The sequence below is a fragment of the Triturus cristatus genome, chromosome 6, assembly GCF_964204655.1.
Source record: "Triturus cristatus chromosome 6, aTriCri1.1, whole genome shotgun sequence".
Taxonomy (NCBI): domain Eukaryota; kingdom Metazoa; phylum Chordata; class Amphibia; order Caudata; family Salamandridae; genus Triturus; species Triturus cristatus.
The window spans coordinates 339,246,622-339,267,686 of record NC_140589.1 but is presented as its reverse complement, the minus strand read 5'-3'; the positions used below and the strand labels follow the sequence as shown (position 1 = coordinate 339,267,686).

At 44.6% G+C, this 21,065-nt stretch overlaps 1 protein-coding gene across 4 annotated transcripts in view; it reads left to right on the top strand.

Moving 5' to 3' along the window:
• The window catches only part of GRHL1 (grainyhead like transcription factor 1), a 352,334-nt gene extending 338,601 nt beyond the window's left edge, over positions 1–13,733 (top strand). For all 4 annotated transcript variants that reach the window (XM_085610721.1, XM_085610718.1, XM_085610717.1 and 1 more), the window contains exons 13-16: positions 1,070–1,158; positions 5,482–5,567; positions 11,433–11,497; positions 12,127–13,733. In XM_085610721.1, coding sequence (XP_085466847.1) covers positions 1,070–1,158; positions 5,482–5,567; positions 11,433–11,497; positions 12,127–12,241 — 355 coding nt within the window. In that variant the 3' untranslated portion in view covers positions 12,242–13,733. The remainder of the gene's footprint in view (positions 1–1,069; positions 1,159–5,481; positions 5,568–11,432; positions 11,498–12,126) is intronic.
• The last annotated feature ends 7,332 nt before the right edge of the window (positions 13,734–21,065 follow it).

Genomic DNA, 21,065 nt, shown 5'->3' with positions numbered 1-21,065 from the left:
ACAATTTAGCCCTTCCTACAAAGAGTGATTACATAGCAAAGAGGCATTCTTTGTGGGTTTTCTGAAAAGGAAAAATAGTCGTGGGTTTCTCTTGGTGATGATGAAAGGGCACGCTGTAGTGCCAGTACCAGCCCACCAAAGGCTTTTCCCCGCTTCCTGACTTCTCTGTACCTGATTATTTCAAGGAGAATGCTGTAGGTTGACCCGAACTTTCACTACATATTTTACCAGCCTGTCTCGTAAATGAGGGTTGGAGTAGTAAAAAGAAATGGGCCCACCAGCAAGGCCTTAACTCATATACTAGTAACCAGTGTAGGCCTGTCCAAACTGGTTTAATATGACTCTGAAGAGTGTTTTAGTGAGCACTCTGACAGAAGGTGGTATTCCATGGTCTATATGATATAGGTCTGAGCCGAAAGCATTTTGTACCCCTGATTAACCTTTATTAACTGCATTAGGAATTATTTGAGCGCTGCTTGAAGATGGCAACTGTTGCTCTTACTATGAAATATAGCCCTGGGCCTGGATTTACCAATAGTTGGGGGGCACTGCACAGTCAGTTTTGTGGTGCGCCTGTGTGCTTTTCTAATGCTAAGCAAATTGATACGAGAGCCCCGTAAACACTCAGTAAATAATCCCCTTGGAGAACGTATTATACACAGAGCCAAGAGTCTAGAGGCCAGGCATGGCCCTTTGTCCCTAAACACTATGAATATAATATTGAATGAGAACCTTGTTTATTGCAGTACTGCAACCTGGTTCAGCTTTACAGCGCATACATAAATACTTAGGTGGGCCTGGAGTATGAACAACCAGAAATGTATACGACACCAATAGTTTGCTACAATCAAATTCAGCACACTGTGAAAATGAGCCTTTCCAGAAATTCTCTCTTGGGGCAGTACTCTTCTAGCTTTTCTATGGTTTCTTCTTTGACGCAGCAGCTGAGGAATTTGTGAGTTTCCGCTGAATTTTTCGTAGTTTAAAGAAGTAGTAAACCAAAATAAATGTGCACATTGAACTTCTGTGAGTTCCTCTGAGAATCCAGTGCTGATACATTTGCTTTCAGGTCTGGGATGAAGCGATTGTCCTTCGTGGCTGATGATGAATTTCCAGTACCGCCTGTTAAGTTGGCCAGGATAGAAGAACCTAAGCGAGGTACATCTCTTGAATTCCCATTTATTTTGTGTTTGCATGCTCTAAAACTCAAAAGCCTAAAATAATGGTGTGGGAGGTGGAATTCAGTCTCCATTACTGTTACACAGGTGCTATTTGTATTTGTGGACTTGAAGAGGGTGGGAGTGTTACCCTTGATTTCTGGTAAAATTGTATCTTTTAGTTAGGTGATGTGTCACTGCCATTTAGGTTTAACTTGAAGGTACAGCCATGTGCAAGATTTATTTTTACCAGTTCTTTTTAAGTTTACATTGAATGGGCTTTGGCTCAACACATAGTAGCGTTACACTCTCAGTGTATACAATTGGCTATTTGTTGTATCATTCAACCTTCCAGGAAGAATTTCTGTTAGAATGCACGAGGAGCCGTTTTCCATCTGAAAAGTGCATTCAATCGCCAAGCTATTAATCACATTCAGTATTTTATCAACCATCTGCATTCTATTCAGACAGCAATCCTTTTTGCTATTTTTTGCCAGCAGTCAAAATGTGGTAAACAGCAATTGTGCATGCAACACTTAGAAACAGTTTTGTGAACGTCCGTGTTTACATGATTTAGTAACTGAAGTTAGATCTACTGCCTTTGCAAATGTATGTTTAATTTGGGCTATTGAAAAGTGCAGTTTGCCACATTCTAGCTAACTCTGAGTGCTTTACAATGGTGCTGTATATTCGTATCCATGAGCATAGATCTGTTCTGAGATTTTGGGTGGTTTGACATTGCCTCAAACTGGGTCTAAGTCTTGTGTTCCAGTTCCTCTACCTAATGTTTGGTGTTCGGGAGTTTGATTATAAAACCTTGTGAGTAGAACCTAAATAATCCAGGCACCTACCACATAGGGACAGGGAGTTGGGCAGTTACACTTTATTTGCAGAGTATGGTACTGCAAATAAACGTGGTGCACTGAGGAGTGTACCATCCTGAACACCCCTGCAATATTCCACTTGTACTGCTACTGCAGTCTACGTCTTATCACCACTGAGGTGCTTAAATACTAACACTGTGTGAAAGAGGTGTTCCATGGGTGTTGCTGTGGGTGTCCCACGCAACATCCATGGAATTTGACACTTTTCCAGATTTTCGAGAAATCAGAAACCTGAAAATGCATCAGAATCTAACGCCACCCCAATGTTTTCATTTCTCCTCGTTTTTTTCTTTTTCTATATGTGCTCCATTCTGCAGCACACATAGAGGGAGCAAATCGCCTGAATTGATTGATTTTGGCAGGAAGATGTCCCTTCCTGCACAAAATCAGTCAGCACCACAACATGGTGCAAGGGTGCCTGCATTGGCGCACGCAGTAGCAGCTACCGGTCTGGGGTTGGGTCTGCAGGGGGTTGAGAGAAAAAAAAGAATATGAAAAAAGACTTACCTGTGTGGCTGACTGACCTCCGCTTCTCCTCCGTCCTCTTACTTCTTCCGGTCTCCAGTCCCGGCTGCTAGCAAAAAGCACCCTGGCTTGCAGGCATCCCTGAGCCAATCACAACACTGCAATGCAGCGTTGTGATTGGTCTGAGTGCCCTGGTTCGGCGCTCGGACAGGGAGGCTTTGCATGTTCCTCATCAGGCTGTGTACTGTAGCTTGGTGGGGAAGATGTAAAGTGCGCATTGCTGTTTGGCTGGCTATGGCACTTAGAAAGTGAAAAACACTTCTCCTGCTGCTCTTGCCAGCCCCACCCTGCCACTGACTCCAATAGGAAAAATAAAATGATAATAACGATACGTTATTATCATTTTATTTTCCCTTTTAAGCAGTGACGCGTAGGAGCCGCCACTGGGTGCATGGCAGCCCATTGTGCACCAGAGCTGGGGAAAAGGAAGGGAATGCACCATATCATATAGATACGGCACATTCTTGCCCTTTTCTTTTGATGTAGGGCAGCGCAGAAAGATTCCTTGCAGCACTGCCTTACGTCAAAACCTCATATGAGGCACTAAAACAGCACCACATCACTCAGCTGCAAGTTACCTCAGGGTACGCCTTGCAGTGGATAGAAACATGGTGGGACACTGGCAGAGTGGGAAAGGGCAAAGAAGGTGATAATGGAGCCTGGCCCTCTCCAGCTTATCTCCCTGTGTATGTGGTTCTTCCCACGCTTGTGCTAATGGGTTGAGTTTTATGTAGCGGGATATACCTCTTGGTTACTTCAGTGCGCTTGAACTGACGATTTGCAGCTCCACTGAAAAGTCAAGAAACAAGAGAGGATGGAGTGCTATCGAAGGGGCAGCACCCTTGTCCAGTGTTCGTCAATTGCGACCCTTGATCAGTAAGAATTTCCCTTAGCAATCATGTTTGAACATCCTAGTCTCTTACTTTGGCCACAGTATCCTTTTTGTTTGAGTTTCCTTTTTGTTTTCGGAGGACGGGCACTTACCGTCCTGTGAGACCACCTACCTGCACTTTAAGTCCGCTGGTGAACCTGTGCATGTATTTTGCTCTGTTCCTTTGCTTACAAAAACATAATTAACACGTGAAAAGTTCCGCACGTAGGGGCATATCAACAAGGGCTTTATCTCTGCTTTTTTTGGCTTTAAAAGCCAAAAAAGGAGAGATAAAACTAGCGCCCTATCAACAACAGGGTGCTAAAATGCAATTTTGCATGTTAGCACCCTTTTACTCTACGCTTCCCCTTGCATCTCTAATGAGATGGGGGTGTTCCAGAGTAAGCGACATTTCTCCTATTATCAAGAATGTCGCTAATCCTGTTAGAGACAAAAAAAGCAGCGCTAACCGCGGTTAACGCTGCTTTTTTACATCTGGTATTTTTCTGACTTAGCCATGATATCCTATGGAAGGAGGATATCATGGCTAAGTTTGCCTGTCCCTATCAACAAGTTAACGTGAGATTATCGCTGGGTTTCCAGCGATAATCTCACGTTAGCCACTTAGCGTGAGGATTTTTATCGCTATTGAGATAAGCGTTGCTAATAGCACGCTATCTCAGCGATAAAAATTCACGCTAGCCGGCGATAATTATCCTAGCGCTAAGTGCGCTTAGATAATTATCGCCGGTTGTTGTTGATATGCCCCGTATTTCGCCCATCTTTAAGCGCCTCTCACAGCTAAACACATTATCAGCAAGTTGTTTGATTTTGTACCTAGGGAGCCATGTATAATTATATAAAGTCATCTTAATAACCAAGGGGTTCTACCAGAAAATGCCGTGAGATGTAGGATAACCGCTCACAGGTTTATAATATTATGACTCAAACACCTAACAAAAATCCCTGCCACCCGGAACCTGTGGCTTATTACAGCCCTTCCCGCAATGCCTCAGCTGCGCTTCCGCCTAGGAGTGTCCTGCAGGGGCACGTGAGGTCACAGCAGCACTCATCGAGGCCGCCTTGTTTGACCTCGCGCGCCTTCGTCTGCCCTTCAGTTTAACACCACGAATTGTGCTTCATTAATCAGGGAGGCAGACCGCGCTGTAAACCTTTGGACCTTGGCGGCCATTATAACTTTGTGTGACAGAGGTAAAAACATTCCCATCGATGTTGTTTTGGTGGGAGAGGAAAGGCAGCACGGACTGATGGCCCCTGTTTATCACCGAGCTGACCCTTTTACGCAAAGAGAAAAAGAAAAGTGGAACAAGTCTTTGAGTAGATACTGCAACGTTCATGTGAGAAAGCGAGGAACGATGTCTCTGCGACAATGAGAACAGAACAAAAGAAACGAAGAGGGGCAGAGACTTCCAGGAGGAGGGCTCCAAATGTTAACTTGGCACAGGATTAGTGATATTATTTTCGTTAAGTGGAAAGAGTAAATGGCATGACCAGCACATTCGTTAATTTATTGAATTCCACAAATTTACCATTTTATGGGCAGAAGTTCATAAATTAAAAGAATTTAAGTACTTGTGACCATACATCAATGTAATATTGCAAGTCAGCTTAGAGCTAGTTCCAATATCTCCCAAAGGGCTCTATATCGGTGTGCCAACATAGGTGTAGGAGGGATGGACTAATGCCAAAATTTCAGGATAAGATGGACAAATTCAAATAAAGAGAATCGAGGGGAACTCGATGACCTGGTGAGCGATTGTCCTGAAAGCCTGAATTGAACCTGGCTCTCCTGGATCTTTGGTGTGAGTTACATATCGCACAAAACTCCTTGATAAAGAGCAAAGATCTTATAATTGGTTTATTTTAATACTATATTTTAAAAGGAGCGAGCAAGTATGAGGGAGCTTTTAAAAATAAGTAGTGATGCTTTAATCACTTATGTCAGGTTTTGTATTTCAGCCAGTGTCTGTCTATTGCATTAGTTTGTTACAGTGTGTAATAATAATTTCACTTTTGCATTAAGTGTTGCTGTATGTCCGGAAGGAGTCTGAGGAAGTTTTTGATGCACTCATGCTGAAGACCCCTACCCTGAAGGGTTTGATGGAAGCTGTAAGTTATCTTATCTTTTTTTCTCTTGAAGTTCAGCTTCCTAATAATGTTTTCTCGCCGCCCCTCTGCCCTCAGTGCACACACTTTGGTGGTTGAACGTCACTGGTTCTCTTTAGCAGTTTTCCTAGAGGCTCCATACGACACACAAATTGAGAGTGGTGTCCAATGACCACTCCTACATAATATCACTAATTGACTTTGAAGACTGCACAGACCCAGTTGACCTGAACTAGGTGTTATAAAAATCACTACACATTCTCTGAGTCACAATGTGTTCTCCTTCTGATGCCACAAGTGACCTACCTATGCCTGTTTCAACTAGTCCCATGGGTTAAACTCTGAGTGGTCATCAGTTTTTATAACTCACATTTTCTGTTACCACTAACATCCTTCTGTTACTTCTCGTAGCACTCCTGAATGCCCTTTTCATAATCTCGCCCCACTCTTGACCATATATGTAAGCTTGGCCATTGTAAACCCTGGACATGGCCATCAAAGTAGGGATGTGTGCTGCTGGATCCACATATAACCGCAGGCTTTCCTTCAATAAGAGTTACTGCCACCTTTCCACCATCCTTTATTACACTGTCTTTAGCACTGTGTCAATCAGTCATAGCTTTTACAAAAACTGCTCTCCTGCACTTTCAACAGTTGAGATGCCATTTCAGTGAAATGCCTCTTTCTAGTAAGAAACCCACTCAGGTTATTGCAGAAGCCATTAGCAGCAAGGATTCCAGACACATAACAATTGCCATAGTTTATGATTTTCAGGAGTGAGTGAGACAAGTCATTGCTGAATGAAACAATTTATATTTCTGCCATGTTTTCAAGGTTTATCAGGTTTCCTCCTACAAAAGTTTCCCAGGGACCCGACTAAGAATAACCTACCTCTTACCTTTGATAATTGGCAATTTTGTTTATTAATATTGGCCATTTACACAGTGCACTTCAGAAACTGGACTGTCTCGTAACACTTACAGGTGACAGGACTCTTTTTATTGACATGTGAAGGGTTAAATGTTGTACATACCCCACCCAGTTAACATAACATAACGTGTATTTGTAGCCCACATTCACCCAGACGGGTATCTTGCTGCTGAATAACAAATGTTTATTGTTACCCAACTCAATGGTACTCATTTCATCGACCTCAGAAGGATGAAAGGCTGAGTGAACCCGCCAGGATTTTAATCTGTGACCATGAAGTCAAACACAGGCCTCTACAGTCTGTGCATTTGTCCACTGAGCCATCAGACCCGGCTTTAGTGCTTGTAACCAGCAGGTCCCACACACTGTACTGCAGCTGGTGCTGGATTCTCTTTTGGTGTTACTGTAGTAGTTCAAGCAGCTATGTTTTTACTGGTTCATTTAGAACCAAAGCAATTAAAAACAAACAGGATAAGTGTACACCACCACACGACAATGCTGTCATTGTTCCATTTATGAGCTCACTGTTCCTCTGGCAGCAGTTCTGTTTGAACGACAGCAACCACTGCTTTACTTCTAGCACATCCAGATATTATCTTTGGATTCGAACTTCTGTAAAGGGGAGGGTGGGGTCATGATTTGTATATCTGGGCTCAATCGTTTTCATGCACTTAGCTTCCTCCCTGTTTCAGTTTATCCCCTCCCAAGATAGTTGACTGCCTGCTCGCGTCCTTTTCCCAAGACATGCAGTTGAGTCTCTTGACCAGTTTCACAGCTTCTATACAAATGCTGTGTTTGCCATCAATGCAAATATTGCAACAGAGATTTTTCGTTCACATAGAGCTACTGACAAGAAACAGAGTTCAAAGCAATGCAAACAGCATCAGGATTGTTGTTTTAGCCGCCTGGGTTATGTTGTAGACACAGCCACGTATTGCCGCCTACTTTGATTGTACTAGAGCTCAATGGTTGTGGCATTGGCACCTTTAGTGTTGACATTTCATTTATAGCACTCTATAAGATAAGGTTTATTATCGCACGATTTGAGTGAAAATTGTGACAGAACGGTAGGGAGCAACATTATTGATAATTCAGACTTTGGAAATAAATGGATGTTCTCCTATAATCCCACCTTAGGCAGTGAGTTTCCAACACTACCACATTGAACAGCTCGGCCTTATACTGCAACACTACACAGTCCTGTATATGGACCAGAAGACTGACTCCATAAATATTATCACAGGAATTTTTAGGGCTTCGTTCTGCAATGAAATTGTTTCTTTACACGGACAGCAGCCTTGAAAACCAAGTGCACTGTGCGGCCATACTACCTGATTTCATGCCTCTGCCTGTCCCTAGAATACACATCTGGGTTTAATGACAGTTGGGCTTTGCGAATTCACTCTAGACAGTCTCCCACCAGGAGCTGAGGTGTGCCCTGCATATCCTGATGGCCCATCACCTGGCTGATGAGCTTTTCTGAGCTAGAGTGGTGGGATGAGCTGACACCGGCACCAGAATGGGGCTGTGCCTATCCTCAGACAAAGAAGTCACCACCTTATGTAGTGTGTCTGGAGCCAGGGCCAGGAAGAGCAGGACCTTTCAGTGAAGTCTCCCTACTTCAAAGGGTCGAAATGGGTATACATACTGGACCTCTGACACCATATACTTGGAACACTATGGACAGAGAACATTCTACCATGAAGAAATACTGTTGTGCTTCCAGGAGGGACTGACACTTTGCTGTGCTGATCTGCTGCCTGCTACTTCTGTCCTGGGAATGAGAGAACTGGAATTTGCTCTCTACATCCTGCTTTATAAGGTTCTTCAAGGGCTAGAGTTGAGCTTGCCTTCTGTTGGAAGTCTCAGGGCCATCATGACTTCACCAGTAGCGCCTGGGCTCCTCTACAGGGAGTCCTACTTGCCAAGTGGTGCCAAATCCAGTTCTTTGGATCCTTGAAGTGAGTTCTGTGCTACAAGAAGAAACCGACGCCAAGTAACTTTGGAACCAGCACCTGTCTGTGAGTTTGATGTCATGCTGCTGTCTGCACCGAAGCCATTGTCCCCGTGCGACACAACTTACAACGTAGGCTCTGATGCTGCCACAGCACCTCTGAAGAACCGCCACTGCAGAAGTCTTAAGTACTGCGCCACTGACGTCTGTGAAGCACTGGCCTGACACCGGTGCCACAGCTGTGGCCCAGTGGTTTGACCTCCATGTCATACACCCCGAAAGCCTTGCGGCTTGACCTCTGGCTTAATCATTGACCCCACACCGCAGTAAGGAACGAAGGGTTATCTCAGCAACTGCCCCATTAATTCCCCCATGACTCGCAATGTCCCCAGGCATCAGTGACTCCCCTACTCTGCACCACTGCCAGGAACTGATGCCTCCCTTGTTTCAGTGATGCCTCACCTCCTTCATGCAACGCACTGTCAAATGCCGAAATGCCAACAACCTGCATAGTCGTAAGGAACAGACATTGCACTTGCCTCTCCGACACCTCACCTCTGTCTTGCACCATCTTTGATATCCAACATATACAAGGTACGGTATCGGGGGCTGCGTGACCCCCAACACTGGTCCTCACTCCCTGAGGCCAGACTGACTTTGTGGAGTAGTCACCATCAAGCACAACCAGTTATCCCCATTGGAGCTATTGTGTGCTGACAGAACGTCAAAAAAAGTGATTTTCAGGCGGCCTACTGGAACTGTAAATAAACCCCCCAGTTTTGCACACTATATCAGTAGATTCTTGTCATTCATACCCCCCTTGCGCGGCGATTTGATGAAAGGGGAAAGAGTGTGCAGAAATATGGAATTTATCTCAGCTAGTGAAGTTGCTTAGCTCATCTATTTGTTAAACCTTTCCATGCCCGCACAGAATAAACGTGACTGTAAGTATGTACAATATCTATGAAGGAAAACTGATTTCCCTCACAAAAAAGGAGGCAAAGATCCTTGGCTAAACACAAAAAATGTTGTTTATATCTCATTTCACCCATTTTATTTTTGGAAATTATAGTTTTCATAGGAAAGTAACCAGTGAGATCATTTGTTATTTAGTAATTTAATGGCATCCAAAAGCAAACAGATAATCGGTGGTATTGTCCAAATTATAAAAAAACAAGTCAATGTAATGAAGTACATTATCATGATAAAAATTATCTATAGCTACGAATTAGAAGAATCAGTTCAAAACGTCTTACATCCTACAAAAGACAAGAAAACACATTTGTTTCCATTAGCTTTCCGACTTGACCAGTTCTTGGAATCACCCATCAGTTTTGAGATAGTCTAACTGCCTGCTCCTTTCAGTCACGGGCTATTTTTGCTCAGATACCTTATGTTGAAAAGATTATGTTGCATTTCACGACATATCGGCACTTTGGAATGTGTGTGAAGAGGGTCTTCACAGAACTTTGATTGATCTTTTGCTGATGGCCAGAATTTAAAATAAAATAAGTCTGTCTTGGCAACGCCAATCAGTCTTGCGTACCTTTACACACAAGGCACACTGATTGGCATCATTAGTCCTTTTTTTAGGTTGAGCGAGGCATGCTGTAATCAGGTAGGGACTTGAAGCTCGGCCCACTCTCCGCCCATATTTTTCATTGGCTTGTGTCATTGTTCACTGTAAACTGTGGCTGTTCATTGGTCAATAGACTTAGTAGTCTCTCCTTAGTACCGCCTTGTCTCATTTTGGAACCTCCCACGGCCCCCCGCTCCCACCCCCGCTACGTGTGTTGTTACTCGGTAGGCTTTAATTACAGCCTCTGAGCACTATTTTCTCAGGATGGCTCTCTCCTAATGCTTTTAAAAATTTTTATAGCACAGGCGCTGAATGCATTTGCAATGCAATAGGTCTCACATTTGCGAGAGTTTAAGCTATTGGCATTGTAAATGACAATGCCTTGTATTTATCGGTTTTAAAAATCCCCACATAAATAAAAGGCATTGTCATTTACAATGTAATTAGCTCAAACTCTCGTAAATGCGAGACCTATTGCATTGCAAATGCTTGTTTTATGTAGTCTTCAATGTCTGTCAAGATCGATTTCGCAGTCTTAAATGTCTATCTGTCGAATTAGATGTTATCTATATCTTCCACATTTTTGCCACAGTTTTTCTAGTGACCACTAGGTGTCAGTGAAAGGAAGCAAACTGATCTTTATTTGCAATGTTGCATTGTTAGTAGGACAAGCCACGAATCTACTAACAACGAAAACAAAAAGCCCATGTGAGCAGGTCAAAATTGAAAGAGGATTGCAACAAATAGGAGCAGCCTGCAGAGCAACTATAATTGACACGAAAGCCATTCAATCTAGAACAAGTATTGGCTATGTGGAGTATGGTATATGTGCTGTCTGCTGGTGCCAGCTATAGTGAGGCCGCAAAAGAGGGCTTTTGTAGAAAGGTACTCAAAGATGCCCCGATAGGAGTGTGCCATGATAGCAAAGATCTGCAATTAATATTCCCAAATGACTACTTCTGCTTCGAATGTGGCAAGTTTTATAACTATCTTTGACAGAGTGAATTGTACTCCAAGCGTTCTCTTGTATCCTACATACTCTATTATTATTAATATTATTTTTAGTTTTCAGAAGTACCATCATACCAGGGAAGGTAGGTCTGTCTTTTATGCTGATACTTATACTGAAGCCTGCGAGTTTTATCGGCAATGTCCCTTAATCAATTTCCATTTCACAATAGCACATACATTTATTATGATTAGATGGTAAGGAGCATAAATATAACCAATGCAATCTCGTGTGTTTTTTTCTTCGCCTTGCACTTCCCTTCATGCTTTTTCAAAATCATTTTCTAAGTCACATGGTCTGTGCTCAGAAGTGTTTGTTACTATATATAATTGTGAGTTGGTAGTCCGTACTATATGTATGACATAATTCTAAAAGATTTATTTTTTTGCATCTTAGATTTCCGAAAAGTATGATGTCCCATCTGAGAAAATTGGAAAAATATTCAAGAAATGTAAAAAAGGGTGAGTAGTCAATTTATACATATGGTTGCGTGTACACCATGAATAATGTGTCATTTATTCAAGCAAGTAGTCAAAAAAGTGTCCATCAAAATCTTTTAGTACAAAATTAAAAAATTTGACATAGGATGTGGCCATTTTTCTTGAGCTTACACACGTTTTCGTCATTGAGCGATCCAACCCTTGACTGCCTCAGGGCTTAATCATATGTAGTATAATCTCTTAGTTTGAATCTCTAGGTTTTCACATGTCTAAACATATGTCAGTAAACATGTCGTCCATAGTACACCTTCATTGCCAAAATTGAGAAGGTGAGTGCCCAAAAGGAGAGGTATTCTTTAGGGGTCCCTCTATCCACATGCTTATGGAATTGGCATTATCCATTAATTTCCTTTTTGTTCATCACTGAGGTCCTGCAGATGCCTTCTTCACCTCAGCTGACTGGAGTAGCATTTGTCCCATGCAGCATCAAACAATAAGCAAGTGAAACTAAGTTGTTGTCTAAATCAGTGCTTAGGTATTATGCAAGCAGTGTGTCCATGGTGTTAATTTCCAAACAATGAAGCAAAAGTAGAAAAGTTGTGAATTAATTAGTAAATCTGGATATTTCATGCATGTTTGTCTTTTCCCAGGATCCTTGTGAACATGGACGACAATATTGTGAAGCATTACTCCAATGAAGACACCTTCCAGCTACAGATTGAAGAGACAGGGGGGTCATTTAAGTTAACACTTACCGAGATATAAGGTTTAGGCGAGACTCTAGTAGAACAGCCAGTTGGCTTCTTGGTGATATAATGTTCACTGCACCAGGCACGCTGGGCCTACTCCAACGAAACCAATCTCTTACCTGGGAGGAGCCCTGCTGCATCTTCAGGCATAACTCATCGCAGTCAACGTAACATAGTTCAACGAAATACAAGGGGATAAAAAATGCGAAGCCGGACTCCGTCTCCAGTGACAGAAGGAAAAGCATCTTCTGCTGTCTGTGAACCTATGATATTGCAGAACAGGATCTTGCAATTTCAGGTTTTTTTTGTTCAGTGCATCGACTAGTTAACAGTTTTTGTTTGTGTGCCATGCTCTCACTTCTTTGTATTGTTTACTGGCCGGGGCAATGTTAAAGGCATGGATTCTAAACCTTCTCATTAGCTCACCTTGAAGTGCAAAACTGCCTATTGTATGAAGAACGCGAACACTACACTGTAATATGTGACATTAAGCTGCATTGTATATAAGTGCAATACACAAGGGGAAAAACTGTAAATGTGTACATACTCAAGCCAGTGTCATGCATATAATATATATCTATATATGATTTTTTTTTTTTGCTTGTATATACTGTAAAGCACATCTTAACACACCTAGCAGTACGTGTATTTAAATACAATTAACTGCAGCGACCTAAACAAATCCCAAATGTGCAGGAGTGACGATTGTGTACTTTTTAGTCACAAACTAGCTACGTACAGACCACCAATAGGGCTATATGTATGCCCCTAGATTAAACCGGGATCAGCAGATTTTTCTGTTAATCTAGGAATAGAGGAACTTGCATACTACAAAGTTCCCTGTTGAAGGACTCGCCTTGTATGGCCACTTATCAGGATTGCACTTTTAGTCGGTGTTAGCCCAAACTTTAGGGAAAGAAAACGGAAGGGAGAGGCCTATTGTGAGTAAATAGGTGAATTACGATTCCTTCTTCATTTGGCAATATAACATATGTATCTATTTATATGATATACAAAGTCGTCTATTTTCCTAACAAATGTGGTTAAAGGGTGGATGGAGACCAAGATCCATAAGGGTTTATACTATTTATATATATATATTGGATGTGCAAACCTAAATATTCTGATTTATCAGGAAAACTGTAACTGTGGAGAGGGATCTTTTACATATTTTTGTACATATAGTATATATTTATATTTTTGCTTTATTATAATTATTGTCATGGAATTTTATTACAGAACGTTAACGGGTATGTTTAGATTCAGGGAAATTGAATTGATCGTTTGTACGAATACAATTTTTAATGTTGTTGTTTTTGGTACCGGAATGTGGCATAGTGGCTATAATAATGTGAGCTACCTCTCGGGTTAGAAAATGCGAAGGGGAACGCCTCAGAAATTGAGAGATTATCACAAGAATATGACCAGAATTTATTGGGGTTTTTAAACTACATCATTGAAGCTGTTCATTATGCCAAAGCGATAAAATTTTATATTTCAGTTTCTAAGTGTATCTCTTGTGTCCCTTTTTATCTCTTAAAGCTGCAATGAGCAATTTATGAACTGCGTTTTATATCTTGTCTCGACTTCATCTATTTTCCTACCTGTTGTATCATTTATATTTTAGCAGGAGTATATTTGTTTAGAAAATAAACATTAGCCATCACAAACTTCAGGTCACTTCCCGCAAGCCTCAGTAATGGGTGTTCCAGAATCGAGGCAGAGGGTAAACGTGAGTTGTGGAGTAGACAAAATAGCCTTTGACTAGGGGAAACTTGCTGGATAAATACAAGGGTGCCTACGTTGCAGTCAGGATTGTTTTTGTGCAGAAAGGGACACCCCCCTACACAAAAATAATCCTCTTAATGTTTTTTCCTCTTTCTAAGCGTGCTGCAGAATGCACACTTAGAAAGAGGAAACAAGGAGAAATAAACCCATTTCTCCTCATTACGCCTTTCCTGGGAAGGTGTAGTATTTTGACTCATTCCCAGGTTTACTATTGTTAGTAAATCTGGGAATGCACTAAAAACGCCTTCCCAGGGCAGAGAAGCACATGGCAGCAACTTGATCTACCTTGCATTACTCCAGATATACTGTGCCATGCAGAGACCCATAATGTGGCTCTGCGTGCCACAGTAAAGCTCACTTAAGAGCTTGCATTGCCCTAGGTCACTTTGAGTGCGATTCAAGCCCTTAGTAAATCTGTGACATATTTTCTAGCAGACTCTCCTCATTCACCTCCTACTCAAACAAAGAGAACCATTCCTGCCTTTCCAGTTCAACAGTTCAATAAAACCGCCCGCTCCATGGTCTGCCTCTGCTCTTTCTGGGGCTCTTGGATGAGAGGTTGTCTAACCCAGCAACACTGGGATCTATTAGCCCCAGGGGCCACCTGAGTTTGGTGGGCTACATCCCCTTTTTCGGCAGCCATCAAAGATTTTGCCAGGAATTTTGAAAGAAAGTGTCACTATTTTGTCTCTATAGTAAGAGGTGGGCCACCTCAGAGTCTGAAATGGTGAATGCACACCTAAAGTTCAACATCATAAATGCAGACAATGGCAAAAATACCAGCCTATCTCCATGTGGCCGTAGAATCTTGTGGACCTTCCAACAGCATCAGAAGATGTCAGTAAACTATGGGGAACCATGGATTCACACCCATCCTTGATACCATGTGTCAACATAGTCCCAAAGACCCCCTTCTGCACAACAAAAGCACTGGGCGACATCCTTTCACGCTTTGGTTACCAACAAATACCTACAAGCTACCCTCACACTCATAATCTCCAAGCTTAACTAAGCTAACACCCTGGGCACACCCAAATTCATCATATGCAAAATACAATGAATCAAAAATGCTGCCGTAAAACTCCATTTCTGTCTTCACCCAAGAGAACCCATGACTCCAGTCCTGCAGTCACTCCACTGGCTACCTATAGCTAGAAGGGCAATGCTGAGGTACCCTGCTTTGTCTACTGACCTTCCCAAGAAAAAGGACCAGTATAGCTACGAGTCAAGTTCAAGTAATGCAAACAAAACTGTACACTGTGTTCTAGGCTTGCACTATGGATTATTATACCACCTTACCATAAGAAATACGTAGAAGAAACTGCTGTCTCGGTACAAGTATGGGTTTTGGTAATTTACAGAATTATGTGAAAGTCACAAAAAATGATGCAAAATTATGTGTAATCACATGAAAATACATCTTCCTGCTACTTGCGCGAATAAATGATGCAAAGACACCTTTTGCATTGAAAAAATAGCACAAAACGGCATGATGTGAGATGCATGTGTGCGGCCATTTTGATCAGGCAGTGGCACTCTGACTTTAGCCAGCTCCCTTCTAGCTGTGTTCCTTAGCTCATCCAACTCATTTCATCCCATTCCTGCTTATCACTTATGTTCACTTTTTCTGTCCCCTTTTTGTGCTCCTTCACTTTTATTTTTATTTCCCCCCCAATCTGTCTGATTATCACCCAACAGCAATGGCAGAGTCGGGTAGCGTGCCACAGGAGTCAGTGGCAGCCGAAACACCCCAATGTCAGCATGTGGGAACCACATGCACCACATGCAATATTTTTTCAGAGGAGGTGACTGTGCTTTTGTTTAATGTGCAGCACCACCTGCCCCTCTTGTTAACAGCAAGCTGCAGGGCAAGTGTATGCTGTTCTGGGGAGAATGCGGCGCAGCATGCACCAACACACTAAGGTCTTCCACACCTTGCTTGGTGTTGAGGTGGTGGAGACATTTAAGAAATGTTTTAAATTGTTTATATTTATTACTTTGCATGAGGCTTATTTTACAGGTACGTTTAAGTGATTTCTGGTTAATTATATCTATACATATTATAACTATATGATCCTAAATGTATCTCTCCAGAATGCCACAGTCCCTCTGAATTGAAAGCAGGCCAAACTGTTACCACTATTAAACCAGCATTGGCATAGCCAATAGGTCTCGCTTTTGGGACCCTCTAAGTATTTAGTTATGCAGCATAATATCCTTGGTGCAACCACATCAACTGTTGCGTGGCTAAACACTTATAAGGTCCCAAAGGCGAGACCTATTTGGCTATGCCAATGTTTGGTGTGGTTGTGTGTATGTGGTTGTGTGTGTGTGTGGTTGTGTGGTTGTGTGTGTGTGGTATTGTGTGGGTGTGGTTGTGTGTGGGTGTGGTGTGTATGTGGTTGTGTGGTTGTGGTTCTGTTTGGTTGTTGTGTGGTTGTGTGTGTCTGTGTGGTTGTGTGTATGTGGTTGTGTGTATGTGGTTGTGTGGGTGGTTGTAAGGGTGGTTGTGTGGGTGTGGTTGTGCGTGTGGTTGTGTGTGTGGTTGTGGTTGTGTGACAGTAATACTAAAAGCATCTCAAAATAAAGGAACACAAACATCGAGTTTGTGGAAAGAGAAAGCACATTGTAAGTCAAACAGGCACAGCAAAGCATTAACACAACAACAAAACAAACAAGATCACTTAGCGAAGACTGAGTGCTGATAATGGATACACACAGCCCATCATCTTAAGAGTTCGATTGCAGCCAATGTGCACTCAAACCTGCCCCCTCCTTGTGAGTTGCACCCCATATTTCATGAGTTGTAACTGCTGCACCCACCATAGCGCTTTGAGATCTAAAGCGCTGCATAGGTCTAATCGATTAACCAGTCGCCAACATGCTGTGCTTTTAAAGAGAATGTGCTCATGTCCTCATGAAAGCGGTGTTGGACTTGGCCCTTCTAGCAAGTTCACCCCTAGAACGTTTTGCAGTATCCTAGCCTTTTTCCTGTGTTGTACTAGTGGTTTTAGGCCTCTAGGCACTTTCACACTGTGTCCCAGTGGAAAGTGCGTGCGCTCTGGGTTACATGAATGAGACTGACCTGCCCTCCCATAGGAATGCATGGGGGATCTGAGTGACCGTGCTAGTTCCTGATGCGTGGGAAGTGCAGGTGCGAGTTTGGTATGTGCGGACTCGTGTGATGAAATGCTGCGCGATGATGTGTGCGGCATCAATGTAGCTAGTGTAGAAGTGCCACTTCTAGACGCTGGCATAAATGTGCAGTGACTGCCTGGCGTGTGATTGGCTGGTGTGCCTGGCCCCAGGAGTCAGGATGGGTCTGCCCCAGTGGTGGGTGGAGAGAGCTGCATGTTGATGAGTGGGAGGAGTATACCTGGGACCTGAATAGGGCTGGGATTTCCCCACACAATGCTGGCTCCGCCCCCTGTGGTGCGACTGATGACCCTGGCCTGCTCTGTGAATAGGGAGAGGGGCTGAGCAAAACAAAGTGCTCAGGAACGAGTTGTATCTGGTTCGCCCCTTCCCTGCACCTTTGAGACAAAGGGATTTGGTGTATAAAAGTGGGGCTGTGACCCCATGAAAATGTTCTTGTTCTGAGGCGTGCTGCTGCTGGGGCCCAGGGCAAGGCTTGCCTCCCTGGGCCCTGTCCAGCCCCTGGATGCCTGATGGACTTCAAGGACTTTGTTTCTAGCGCCTGGTTCTCCTTTGGATCCTAACAAAGGGGGGCTTGCTGCTGGTGGGGCCCAGGAGGGACCGCCATGGGGGCTACCTCCATGCTGGAGGGCCCTGAGTGCTGGCCCCTGGGCCCTGCTTTGCCCCCTGGACGCCTTCAGGACCTTTTTGCTGGTCCTTTTACTCTGCCAGGGCTTGGTGCAGCCTCTAGCACTTGGGAGCGCTGAAATTGGGCCCTTGAAGGAGCACTGGAGCTCTGCAGCATGCTGCTGCCTATTGCCTGAGGGAATCCCCACTGAAGGGATTCCCCCGTGATGCTGCCGGGAGCGGGTGCCCACCCCGCATTCTTATTATGCCTAGCGGGAGCCCACCCCGCTTATATTGTTGCTTTTAGTGCGCAGGTGCCCACCCTGTGTCTTCTTTTCATTTTCTAAACACTACGTGTGCCCACCCCGCTTACTGGAGTCACACACGGGTGCCCACCCCGCTGCTGAATTTATTGTCACGCTCGAGGGAGCCTACCCCTCATTTGAATCGAGGAAATCGCCGCCGCCCGGAAGTCAGGCAAGTCTGCCTGTGACATGGGCGGGGCCAGCGGCTGGGGCGGAAGCGGCGCGAGAGTTGCGGGCCCGGGTGAAGTACGAGAGCAGCGCGAGGCTCCCACCTGCGAGGGAAGCCCCGCGCCGCCTGAGAAGTGCTGCCGCCTGTAGAACAGGAGTCCCCTGCGCCGGAGCCCGGTGAGTAAGGGCTGGGCAGGGGACAGGGCTGCACGTCACTCGCGCTCCCCCGAGGGAGCAGGCTGGGTGTTCGGTGCGAGGCACCGAGTCAGAGCGGCCCCGTGTGTGCAGTGGGCTGCTCCAACGAAGGGGGCATTATTGTTTCTGAGCCTGCGTGGCTCCAACGAAGGGCCCATGTATGTTTGTTCTGAGCGGCCCCGTCCTGCAGCGGGCCGCTCCAACGTGAGCCAGTATGCTCCGACGTGGGTGCCAGTTCCCTTTTGTTGGACATGAGTTGGTTTAGGAGCCAGCCGGCTCCACCGTGGCCATAATTGTTTTTAGAGCCCAGAGAGGCTCCAACGATGGGGCATAATTGTCTTCGAGCCTCTGTGGCTCCAGCGCTATGGGGGTATGTTGTTTTTAGAGCCTAGGTGGCTCCAACGTTTGGACAGTATTCCAAGAGCCTAGAGGGCTCCAAGGATTGGCGCAGTTTGTCTGAAGGGCTAATGAGAGCCCCCTGCCGCTATTTGCCTTCCCCAGCTGCACAGCACTTAGTGCCAGCTGCAGCGTTTAGGCCCTGCCTTGTCCCCAGCTGCCCAGCAAGTAGTGGGCAGCTGCTACGTTTAGGTTCTGGTGCGACCTGGACGCTAATGTGATTGAGGTGTTATTGCGATTCATGCTAATGTGATTGGGTGTTAGGAAATGTACTGTGTATAGCATGTTTTGCGCACCCTGTGTTTTATACCTCTAAATGTGGTCATTTCTGCCTAGGAGGTTGTTTTACCTGTTTTAGGTTGGTGTTAGGGAGATTGTACTTCCCTGTGCGATATACGCCCCTAGTGTAGGTATACTTAGGTGGTTAGGTCTAATGCGTTAGACCGATGAGAAATTGCATAATGTGTTTATGCGCCTGTGATGGATGCAGGATAGGTTTTATACCTGATGCTAGTGTGATGACGCTGAGGTCATTATTGCGCCAGTAGTTACTGGTTGTGTTCTACCGTGCTAATTTGTGTTATGTTCTACATGTACACTTGGTGATTTGTGCTAATTCTGACGGTGGCCCATGTGGCCCTGTCCCGTGTAAATAGTCCCTTGTAAAATTCTGCCCAGTGCCAGTTGGCACAGTGTAAATTGTGTGAATATTATCTAATGTGTTTGGTATAATACAAAGGCTATTTTTATATAATACCTTGTGTGGAGTTTCCCTTGTGGTGGGCCTGGGGTGTTGTTGCTGGGTGCGCGCGCAAACGCTTTACACATTGCCTCCGGGATAAGCCTGACTGTTCGTGCCAAGCTACCAAGGGGGTGAGCAGGGGTTATCTTTGGCGTGTAACTCCCCTGCCCTGACTAGAGTGGTGGTTTCTGCCTGGCTTTGGCGCAAGCCCTAGCCAACCAGAAAGAGCCATTTCTAACAAGCGGCAACGAAAGGACTCCCTGAATGGTGCAATGGACATGAAGCAGCCGCTGCGATCAGAAATAAACACTGTGAATGTTGTCCAGTTTCACAGTAACATTTCCTTAATTTTCTTCAAGTCACAAAACAGTAATACTAAAAGCATCTCAAAATAAAGGAACACAAACATCGAGTTTGTGGAAAGAGAAAGCACGTTGTAAGTCAAACGGGCACAGAAAAGCATTAACACAATATGTTCTTTGATGTTTGATGTTCTTTGAACGAGAACATCAAAGGGGCGCCGCGAAAGTGATCGCGGGTGCTTAATGAGCAAGACGAGGTTTGCCAGCCTCTGCTCCTAAGCGTGCGCCCGCGCACATGAACTGTAGCTCTAGGCTGGCCATGGTAGCATTTTTTGAGCCCTCACAAAAAGTCTCGCCAGGCCAGCGCATGTGCTGGGTCAGGCGAGACCTAAAAAGCCCTCCCTAGTCCCCAATACACTTGCTAGCAAAAGACCTATATCTCTCCTCCTGGCCGTGGCAAAGGTGTGTGAGAAAGCAGTTTTTAAACAGTTATCCACCTTTGTTGAGGCATCTGGTGCCCTCCATCCAGCCCAATCGGGATTTAGGGCATCCTATAGTACGGATACGGCTTTAGTCGAAATGTCTGAGGCAGTAAGGCAATGCTTGGATGCAGGCGGCAGAGCGACCCTGATCTTATTGGACCTCTCTGCCGCATTTGATACGGTGCTCCACCATCAACTACTTGCCCGTCTCTCAAGCATTGGGGTCTCTGGACTGGCTTGGGACTGGGTTAAATCTTTCCTAGAGGACAGAACCCAGCAGGTATGGCAGCCCCCGTTCTGTTCGAACCCCAGAAAGGTGACTGCGGGACTACCGCAAGGATCCACTTTATGCCCCCTGCTGTTTAATATCTATGTCACTCCCCTGATTTACTTAGCAGAGGAGCTGGGGGCTAAGATCATAGCTTATGCCGATGATACCCAGCTCCTCTTTACCTGGAAGAAAACTGACCTGTCCCCGGACATAGTGAATGACTGACTCTCTGCTGTTTTTAAATGGCTTGCACGGGCGCAGCTGAAGTGCAATGAAGACAAGTTGAAGGTGCTCCTGTACGGGTCCTTCCCCCGCACTTTAGGGAGGCTTTATGGCCTACTGACTACCCCCCGCCCAATTCTGTCGGCAACCCTGTTAAGCACTTGTGGGTCTGGTTCAGTGACGGCCTTAGGTTTTCAACGCAGATAA